A 12082-nucleotide genomic window follows, 5' to 3' on the forward strand; every position below is an offset into this window, starting at 1 on the left:
TCAGGTAACTTGTCACCACACAAATCCTCTGGTAAATTGTCACCACTCAAGTCCTCAGGTAAACTTGTCATCACTCGAGTCCTCAGGTAAACTTGTCACCACACAAATCCTCAGGTAATTTTACCTCAATCAAATATCAATTTTAACATCTTTAGACTAGGTACCACAAGATTATCTAAATCTATGTAAGTTCTCCGTACTCTCTGTTTGGTTTTCCTTTTTGAAGTGCTCAGCCTGTAACAAAGACACTTTTTCTTTTTGGATTCATTTATTGTCAGATATCTAATTGGGTGTTGGATGCTGACTGATTCTTTTGAAGCATTGCATGTTTTTTCTACAATTACATTATCAAAGTGTTCTTCCACGGGATCTTAATGATTTAAAAACTATATCCCATGTGAAGTTGTTTCAAAGCTAGGTAAAGATATAGAAAATTGACTAATTATATAATCTACAATACAGTATGGTAAATAAATCACAGTGAGTACCGGCTAAGGTGTTTTGCGTATTCATATGCTTGTATTTACAGTTAAATCTATTCCATGTCTTTGAAAATATCTGAAATATTCATTTCTCGTTTATTCCAGACCATTTCATCCTACACTCAAATGTATGTTTGTTTTGCCTGGAGATGAAAACTGTATAACACATCACTGTAGGCAGAAGATATTGTAATTATTTCCCAGCTCTGTCAGTGCCAAGATTTTGGTAACAAAGAAAGAAAAAACTAGTTGAAATCAGTGAAAATAAGAAAAGTCAAAAATAAAGTCAATTTGGGAGATTAATTAGTTCGAGATTGCACTGCGTACACACACACTACCAACTCATCAACACAAAGTCTAGATACTCACGAGCTTCACAGGATTTTTATTTGGTAGTTGTGTTTTTCTCATCAACGCTTCTATAAATTGTTATATGTAATTCTGAAAATAAGTTGATTCATAAAGGATGGTAGAAATCTTTTGAAATGATGTTTTTTGATGAGTAGTTTGATTCCATAGCATATGCAGTATATAAACTTGCATGGCTTAGGGGGAAATTATTTGCTCAATATGAAGATATTGGAAGAATTTAGATTTCTTATAACTTTGCTTTAGCCTGATCCTTTTGATGTTGAAGGGTGGAGGAGAGTAATTCTCATTCTTTTGCTGAGCATCAAGAGTGAGTTTACGGAATATTAGTGATTATAGTTGTCGGTGATTATTAGTATGCATTAAGGAGCTGTCATAAGGGCACCATGACACTGTCGCCATGACGGCAAACTTCACCAATAAAGTGACGATGTCAGGGTTAGTCGTAACAAACGATGCGGTGTATTACCAGCACAGCATGGTGTAAGGCACACTCAAAAAATGCACTGAAGTCGCACATTTCTATTGCGTAACATCTGCGTACCATGTGCTGTAGAGCAGTACTTGCTATTTAACACTGTGATGCTTAAGATTTCATAGGGTATCGACCCTTTAACGGTAAAAAGACAGCAGCGAAGATATGCTCAGCCGTGATTGAAGTTTACAAGTTATAGGAGGGGCATGCACAGATTTCTTCTTACTTATTGAACAAAAACATAATTATATGGAGTCGCTGATTTGGTTCCAAAATGAAATAGGATGATGACATGAGGCCCTCTGACATCAAATGATTCCTTCGATTCTTTTTAATCATTGCCAGCAATTAGTGAAATCAGGTCCAATTAATTCTGTCTTTTACGGAACAACACATGTTAGCTGCAGTTATCTTTGAGAAATGTTTTTTTTTTTTTTTTTACAAGAGGGTGATTGGATACATTCTGATATTTGTAAGGTTTTGTGAACAGAACAGAAATAAATATGTATGTGTGGTTAGTCATATTTAACACAATATATACTTGACCTTTGCAAAAAATGAGGAATTCAGATAAAAACCTGTTAACAAAATATTGTTAGGTGTAGTAAGGGCAAAAAGGGATAGTGGATTATATGATCATCTAAAATTGAATTTTTTTTTATGTGAAATAATTTAATAATATTACCACAGTAGATAATGGGATAAAGCTGAGAGGGTTTCAGTAAACAGTGTTTGCATGAATCATCCATATGTTGAGATTTCCTAAAGATATACCGGATATGTCCAATATGTAAAAAAAAATAAAAAATATTGTCTCATTTATAGATGTGTGATATCTCTGCAGGCTGTTAAAAACTTAACTTCTAATTTATAAAAACGAAACCCCGAACACAAGGCTTGTATGTCTAACTGTGCACTGCTGTAGCAAAGGATTAAAGTCTCTGTCTATAAGTACAATTTCTATAATGAGGTTATACTGACATACCACACTATAATGGTTTGGTTAAGGACACCAAATTGCCTTGGACTTCCTGATGGTACCTTGGGGATGTAAATCTCACAGCCCATATCTATTCGTCAAATCTTTAGATTATAAAATTTGAACTAACATGACACCCGCTTTTTGTTAAAATTATATTAGACTCGGTAAAAACGGAAATTGACGGAGAATGATGCATTAAAAGTCTATATAAATGTGATAAGTGTAAATCTGTGTTAAAACCCAGGCTAATTGTCCGTGTTACCAGACAGCTAAATGTGATGTACTTCTATACATTAGTGGGTTCAAGCATGGATGCGACAGTGATTAGAAATCTCCACAAAACAATGTCCAGTATCTATAAGATCATAAGTTTTTAGTAGGACTGTATATAGACAAGAAATATACCAAATTGTCCATTTGATAAAGCATTTCATAAGTAGTGTTACAACTGTCCCATTATTTATCGTGGTAGTGCATCAACCAATCTATAGCCACGGAATGTGTTTTATAAGTTGTTTTTTCGCCTGTATAAATCATAGAATCAATTCAGACATGTCACATCCAATCAGGGGTGCCCCTTCTCCTCCAGCCTACCTCAACACGTGTATCACCGTTCGCATGGTCTCCAGACTTTTTTTTTGAAAGTGAATGAATTGTTTTTGACACAGCAGAGCTATAAGACTTGGATTAATTGCTGGATCTTAGTCTCAGACATGCTTGAGAGGGATATTAACTGTGGTATCTGGTGTTTCTGACTGCCTGCCACAATTATATAATACTATCTCATATAAATTAAATGGTTGTAATCCATCTCCTGATCTGGTCAGCTCATCGTAATTATTTTCACAGAAAATATGAAATTTTAGATTATTATTTATTATTTTTTCCATTTTCTTCTTCAGTCTACAAAGAGGAGTAGCTCAGAGAATGACCTTGACAGTGACCTTGACCTGGAAAAGGAGCTGAAACCAATTGGTGACTATATAAAAGATAGACGAAAGATGTTAGAGCAAATGTTCCGATGTCTGAAGGGAGGCAGCTTACAGAGGAACCTTCCTGATATTCTCAAGGTGAAGAAAACTGAAAACAAAGAACAAAAATCAAAAGAAAGAATAGAAAACCTGCTAAAGATGGTGTTACAGGCCAATAAACAACATTTGAATGCTATCAGTTTAAATTTGGCGTGTCTAAAGCAGCAAATAACTGTCAGACGTTAAAACTTAATTGAGCAACAACCAATATACAGTTAACGTTGATTTTTTTGGATAGCTCAAATTTTTCAAAGTTTTACAAAATGTTTGCAGCAAAAGGGGATTTCCTTTTCATGGAAATTATGGAAACTGACATTAATTTCATTCTTTTTTATTTTCCTTGAAAATAGCAAAATATAAAACCCCTGGAAAATGATAAAGCCACCTTTACAACAGCAAAACTTCAATAATAAAGCAATGCTGCTGGATAAATACAATAAAGCAATGCTGCTGGATAAATACAATAAAGCAATGCTGCTGGATAAATACAATAAAGCAATGCTGCTGGATAAATACAATAAAGCAATGCTGCTGGATAAATACAATAAAGCAATGCTGCTGGATAAATATAATAAAACAATGCTGCTGGATAAATACTGTCACATGATTATATGGTACATGGTGTATTACTTACTTGGTAGATGCTAAAGGTATATTTTACAAAATCTATCAACAAAATCTTACTTCTAAAATAATTTTAAAGCATTACTTAATGTACACGTATATACAAAAATGTTTATCTATCAGATACATTCTTAAATTTGTTAAAAGGATAAATATTGTTAGGGATGTTACTAGTAAGATTGATTAATTATCAGCATTATAAAAGGTGATAGTTAAACAGCTTTGATCTTTTTTATTGCTTCCGTGGTTTTTACTTTGTTCCTTTGAACAAATTACATGAATTATCTCCCTTGACCAATCCTCTTAATAATGACTTGTGAACTTTGAACCTTAGACCCAGATAAACATTACAATATATACATCCTTCAGAGGAAACCATTCTATTTCCTCAGTGATAAAGGGAATCTATGGCTACAAATCCATTGGCTGTGATAGGGGTATCCAGGACTACAAATTCATTGGCTAAGTGATAGGGGTATCCATGGCTACAAATTCATTGGCTAAGTGATAGGGGTATCCATGATAACAATTTTGTTTGCTAGATGATGGAGATATCCATGGCTACAAATTCATTGGGTAAGTGATAGGGGTATCCTATCTGGACATCCTTGTCTCTCCGTCCAGCGGCAACATTTCCATTGAAACAACTTCTTTATAATCAAGAGGTATAATCATATTGGGCTAGTAGCATGCCAGGATGAAGGGCTACCCAATTTGTTCAAATGAATGACCTCGACTTAATTTAAGGGTCAAATGTGTTCAAATCTTTAACAACTTCTTCTCAATAGCCAAAGTACCTGGATTCAAGATGTTTGGACAGTAGCATGTTGGGATAAATAGCAGCCAGATTTGTTCACATAAACGAACTTCACCTTCTTTCAAGGTCACAGCAGTCAAATGTTTTAAAATCTGAACAACTTCTTCTCAACCAGGAGGCCCAGGATTAAGATATTGAGCCAGAAGCATGCTGGATTGCATGGCCACTAATTTTGTTCAAATAAATGACCCTGGTCGTCTTTGAAGGCCACAGGGGTCAAATGTCTTAAAATCTTTCAAAGAATTTTTTCTCAATAACCAAGAGGACCGGGATCATGATATTGGGCCAGTAGCATGCTGTAATGCAGGGCTTCTAATTTTGTTCATAATGAATGATCCTGGCCATCTTTCAAGGTCAAAGGGCTGAGATGTGTTAATTATTGGTTTAAAAGTCAAACATCATCTATCAGTGTACACATCAGAACTAAGAAGACTGTTAAGCCCCATGGGCCTCTTGTTGACTAAAAGCTAGACTACAATTTTATTGGCTAAGAGCTAGGGGTATCCATGACTACCATTTTATTGGCTAAGAGCTAGGGGTATCCATGACTACCATTTTATTGGCTAAGAGCTAGGGGTATCCATGACTACAATTTTATTGGTTAAGAGCTAGGGGTATCCATGACTACCATTTTATTGGCTAAGAGCTAGGGGTATCCATGACTACAATTTTATTGGCTAAGAGCTAGGGGTATCCATGACTACAATTTTATTGGTTAAGAGCTAGGGGTATCCATGACTACCATTTTATTGGCTAAGAGCTAGGGGTATCCATGACTACAATTTTATTGGCTAAGAGCTAGGGGTATCCATGACTACAATTTTATTGGTTAAGAGCTAGGGGTATCCATGACTACAATTTTATTTTTACTAAATGCAAGGGTTACATGTTACAGCAATTGATTGGTCGTAATTGATTTTTAGAAATAATACAAAATTGCACATATTTCTGATATCTTGTTTGTAGTTTGAGCTTAATTGAATTTAAATTGTTAAATTTCTATTTTCAATAGATACAATATAATGGAGATATTCCAGATATTGGATCTAATCTGCTAAAATGTAACGACATATGATATCTGTGGAAAATCTATTGGTTTTTTTCCCATTTTCCTCCATGACTTTTAGCTAATGGCTGTCTCAGTGACTGTTTTAAATATCAATATAAAATAAATTTCAATTCAGCATATATAACCCATAGGGAATATCAATCTTCGTGCTTTACATATAGGCCCTATTCAGCGCCTGTAAGGACTATCTACATGTAATCCATAACTGTTGCATGCTATGCCTAGCCATAACTTCTTTGATTCCCAGAGATGGTGTCCAACCTCCTTTGGTCCTCTCTCCAGGGGCTGAGATCTCAACCTTGTTCCTGCCTGATCCCCTTGCCGGTGGGGAATCTACCCCTCCCCCCACCATACCACAGCCGTGCCTGACCCAGGGACATATATTATCTCGGAATGTCTCATTAGATATGGGATCAGGGTATTACAATGTTCAAATGTTGATATAATGATTCAGGTAATTAATTATTAAGAAATAGCAAATTAAAATCTTATTGTTAAAGAGAAGGAGAGGTCACCTGGTGCAGTCCCAGGCCCCAATGTGGCAGTGTTCCGTACAGGTTAAATTATTGCTTTTTGTGGACTTTTAACTGTGGATTTTAGTCATTAAAAATTCATTGGCTATGTATGTGCAATTGATTTTCCTGGATTTAATCATTCTTTTAAAGATAAAGCTTTTATGAGGTCTAGTGCCCTTCCTGAACCCAAACTCCATCAGGTGAAAAGAAAGCATAATACCCTGGGCAGGCATGTTGAAATTAAATTAGTGTTATTTCTTGTGAACTTGTGTCCATTAAGTGTTATGTATGGCATTGTACCCACTGGACTGTCGGCTTCTACCCTGTGTTGTTGGGACAATTACATCATCTTGAGAAGACGGATGGCCCTGAATTATTGATGTACGGTTAATAAAATCAAACATGATCTCTGTCTGTATCCGTTCCCAGCCATATTTGTACGTACAAAAATATTGTAAATATTGATAACGGTGACATTTTCACTGTTCAGTCGGTACAATGGCTTCTGATTATCATGTACATATGCTACAGAAATACATATTAGATCTTCTACAAAGAAATCTCTAATAGTGTCAGGTTTCTCTGAATCTTGTGTATCTACCGTTGCTATGGTAACTTTACTGCTTTTATTGACATTTTTTTTTTAAATATCAAAAAGAGCAACTCTGCATCTATGAGCGGATGAAGATGATTGAATTGTCAAGGGGGACAACCTGAACACACATTGAATCTGTTTAACGCTTCTCATTTCTGTTCCTCATCCAATCCTCTAAACAACAAAAAATAATTATAATGGATTATCCTGATGTTCTTAACTGTTAATACTTACATGTATATAGGTAATCAATGCCCTTTGTTCTATTATTGTATTTTTTTTCTTATCAACTTTTCCTGGAATTTTCATTTGAGAGAGTTTTTCAACAATTAAAAATATATATAAAAAAAAATATGTATATGCACCTCTGTTCAACAACTAATATTAAGCTTCGCTTTCATGATGGAATAATTGTATTTTAGAAATCATGAATACCAAAGTTTTACTAATGATTTTATTCTTATATGTAATTAGAAAAAGGAATAGGGAAGTATGGCAAGTATGGCCATGTTGTAAAAGAGAAATTGAAAAAGTGTTACACATATTCCACACATTTAGCTTTTGTCTCTAAGGAAACAGTGATGCAATATACCTAGCTGTATAAAACAGTAGCTGCATCTGCTGGGAAGTATTTACATATGGAAGTCTGCAATATTTTACTGTAGCTTGATGATCTGTAACTTCAATTTTACATTCACACAAGTTGGAAATATAAGAAGTGAGATTCTTTCCTGTTTTGATTCTACCACAGAGCCTAAGATTTTGTCACAGTCTCATGTCTCCAAGACATTTGTGTGCATATTCAAAAATCCATTAGTGCACATTCATAGATAAAGATACGACAGCTGTTTGAGAAAAAAATTATATTATGAAATGAAATAAAGTCTGTCTAGTCAATAGTTTGTGCCTCATGCTAATGTAAGTCTGGGAAGTGCATGTCCCCAAGCACTTTAGCCTCCATCACACTGCACAATATCCACTAAGCTGCCATTACTCCATCAGGACCATAATCATCATAACTGTAGTGATTACTGATTATATTTGAGGTGGATTTTGAGGTGAGGCCTTGTCTACAAGGAGTAACTGACTTCTGCCTCTGTGGAATTGCACTGAGACCCAGGGGGCAGCCTGTACATTATGTAAGGCCATTTATAGACTAAACATTCTTATATTAACTCCTTCTCAGCATAAATGCTGTGAAAACAAATATTTGAATGGCTTGCTACTTCCTTGGGGGGGGGGTTCCACCCTTGTTAAATTACTGTAGACAGTTCTACAGCCTGTATCACCTGTACTCCTTACCACGTTCAATTTAGTTCTAGGCAGTTGTCATATTTTCTGCCAAAATTTTTTATGTGCCAATATTTTTTGAAGTCATATTTCTTGGCTGTGTGAAATATTGATGGAGAGGTGGCTAGCATGGCCGCCTGGCCACTATAGTGAGAGAAGAACCGATGCCTAGATCTGGTGGTGATGGTGGAGAAGTTCGGGAACAATTATCCTCTCCAGTCTATTGTTTATTACTTGTGAAAAGCCAGGTCCAGTCGATCAGACACCTATGGGCTACCGTGATGCCCGCCATGCGGTAATCATGTTATTTATATATTTGCTCTCCAAATGAATTCCCCGGTAAAATTACAGGTTTGAAAAGTTCAACCTATAAAGGGTAGCATTAGCAGACAATTGAAATCATTTCCAAGGCTAGCGGTCCCAAATTTTCATTTGTATGTAGATTGGTCATGTCTTTGTCTACATTGATTTAAGAAGGCTATCTGACAGCCTCATAAGAATTTTATAATCATTTCAAGCTGGCCGGATTACATTATCAATAGAAACCGATGGATGTGAGGAGTAGGATTGGACAGTCCAGCGGCTTTGCGGCTTGTCAAGGAATTTTATAACCTTTTGTTTTAATGCTACAAAAGCAATTTGAGGTGACCCAAGGGTATCATAGATCAATGCCTCGTTCCGTCAGCATTGGCTATTGTCCAGCGAATAATTACAAATTTTGGTGGAGATGAGTTTTCATATTTCTGCTATTTATATCAAAAGGATGGCATTTTCTTAAAAAAAATAGAAGAAAAAATGACAAAAAGCACAAAATGGCCTTAATGTGTTCAAACTACCAGCTGAATAGTATAAGAATGACTAATGATAGTACAGATTTACCATCAGACATATTGGGGTCAGATCAGGGTTTACAATCCTTGATAGGTTTTGTGAAGGTGCACTGGATGAAGTAATACACAAAAAACAATGGGAGTCTTTATGATGTTTTTATAGTCGTTATAATGATCTGACCAATGGTCAGCATTGTTACCTGTCACATTTATGCCAATGTGTCACCAGCCTTAAACTGTCTCAATACGTATCTGTCCATCAAATATCTTTAACTATAGGCAAATATTTCCAGTGTAGCCCAGGGCATCAAAACAGTGGAACCTTATAAATGATGCACATGTGATAGTGGCAAGGCCTTGATTATGTTGTTAACTGGACAAGTTCAGCCTCCCTCACATGCTTACAAGTTGTCTAATCCTGTGTTATGGCACCTAGGGTCACTAATTAGGGACGAGGGAGATTAGGGAGGTCAAATAGAATTATCAGTCGAAGATAAACGTTACATTACTGCTAATCAACAAGGAATGAATGGCATAAGTAAACAATTACGCAGACTCAAAGTGATATCTTATTTACACATAGTGATCTCACTTACACACAGCGATCTCACTTACACACGGTGATCTCACTCACACACAGTGATCTCACTCACACACAGTGATCTCACTTACACACGGTGATCTCACCCATGGTGATCTCATTTACACATAGTGATCCCACTACACACAGTGATCTCACTTACACACAGTGATCTCACTTACACACAGTGGTCTCACTCACACACAGTGATCTCACACATGGTGATCTCACTTACACAAAGTGGTCTCACTTACACACAGTGGTCTCACTTACACATGGTGGTCTCACTTACACACAATGATCTCACTTACACACAGTGATTTCACTTACACACAGTGATCTTACTTACACACAGTGGTCTCACTTACACACAGTCATCTCACTCACACACAGTGGTCTCACTCACACACAGTAATCTCACACTTACACACAGTGGTCTCACTTACACACAGTGATCTCACTTACACACAGTGGTCTCACTTACACACAGTGATCTCACTTACACACAGTGGTCTCACTTACACACAGTGATCTCACTCACACACAGTGATCTCACTTACACACAGTGGTCTCACTTACACACAGTGGTCTCACTTACACACTGATCCCACTCACACACAGTGATCTCACTTACACACAGTGGTCTCACTTACACACAGTGGTCTCACTTACACACAGTGGTCTCACTTACACACAGTGATCTCACTTACACACAGTGATCCCACTTACACACTGTGATCCCACTTACACACTGATCTCACTTACACACAGTGGTCTCACTTACACAGTGATTTCACTTACACACAGTTGTCTCACTTACACACAGTGATCTCACTTACACACTGATCTCACTTACACACAGTGATCTCACTTACACACAGTGATCTCACTTACACACAGTGGTCTCACTTACACACGGTGGTTTCACTTACACAGGTGGTCTCACTTACACACAGTGGTCTCACTTACACACAGTGATCTCACTAACACACAGTAATCTCACTTACACATAGTGATCTCACTTACACACAGTGATCTCACTTACACAGTGATCTCACTTACACACAGTGGTCTCACTTACACATGGTGGTCTCACTTACACACAATGATCTCACTTACACACAGTGATTTCACTTACACACAGTGATCTTACTTACACACAGTGGTCTCACTTACACACAGTCATCTCACTCACACAGTGGTCTCACTCACACACAGTAATCTCACACTTACACACAGTGGTCTCACTTACACACAGTGATCTCACTTACACACAGTGGTCTCACTTACACACAGTGATCTCACTTACACATGGTGGTCTCACTTACACACAGTGATCTCACTTACATACAGTGATCTCACTTACACACAGTGGTCTTACTTACACACAGTGATCTCACTTACACACATATATCTCACTTACATACAGTGATCTCATTTACACACAGTGGTCTTACTTACACACAGTGATCTCACTTACACACAGTGATCTCACTTACACACAGTGATCTCACTTACACACAGTGATCTCACTTACACACAGTGGTCTCACTTACACACAGTGATCTCTATTACACACGGTGATCTCACTTACACACGGTGATCTCACTTAGACACAGTGGTCTCACTTACACACGATGGTCTCACTTACACACAGTAATCTCACTTACACATAGTGATCTCACTTACACACGGTGATCTCACTTACACACAGTCATCTCACTTACACAAGGTGATCTCACTTACACACAGTCATCTCACTTACACACAGTAATCTCACTTACACATAGTGATCTCACTCACACACAGTTATCTCACTTACACACAGTCATCTCACTTACACTTACACACGGTGGTCTCACTTACACACAGTGATCTCACTTACACACAGTGATCTCACTCACACAGTGATCTCACTTAGACACGGTGATCTCACTTACACACAGTAATCCCACTTACACACAGTGATCTCACTTACACACAGTAATCCCACTTACACACAGTGGTCTCACTTACACACGGTGATCTCACTCACACACAGTGATCTCACTTACACACAGTGGTCTCACTTACACACAGTGATCTCACTTACACACGGTGATCTCACTTACACACGATGGTCTCACTTACACACAGTGGTCTCGCTTACACACAGTGGTCTCACTTGCACACAGTGGTCTCACTTACACACAGTGATCTCACTTACACACGGTGATCTCACTTACACACGGTGATTTCACTTACACACAGTGATCTCACTTACACACAGTGGTCTCACTTACACACAGTGGTCTCACTTACACACAGTGATCTCACTTACACACAGTGGTCTCACTTACACACAGTGGTCTCGCTTACACACAGTGATCTCACTTACACACAGTGATCTCACTTACACACAGTGATCTCACTTACACACGATG

At 37.3% G+C, this 12082-nt stretch overlaps 1 protein-coding gene across 1 annotated transcript in view; it reads left to right on the plus strand.

Moving 5' to 3' along the window:
- LOC117325990 (caspase activity and apoptosis inhibitor 1-like) overlaps positions 1-12082 on the plus strand; it is a 109988-nt gene that overhangs the window by 17176 nt on the left and 80730 nt on the right. The window contains exon 2 of the mRNA XM_033882541.1: positions 3211-3378. Coding sequence (XP_033738432.1) covers positions 3211-3378 — 168 coding nt within the window. The remainder of the gene's footprint in view (positions 1-3210; positions 3379-12082) is intronic.

The sequence above is a fragment of the Pecten maximus genome, chromosome 4 (assembly GCF_902652985.1).
Source record: "Pecten maximus chromosome 4, xPecMax1.1, whole genome shotgun sequence".
Classification (NCBI taxonomy): Eukaryota; Metazoa; Mollusca; class Bivalvia; order Pectinida; family Pectinidae; genus Pecten; species Pecten maximus.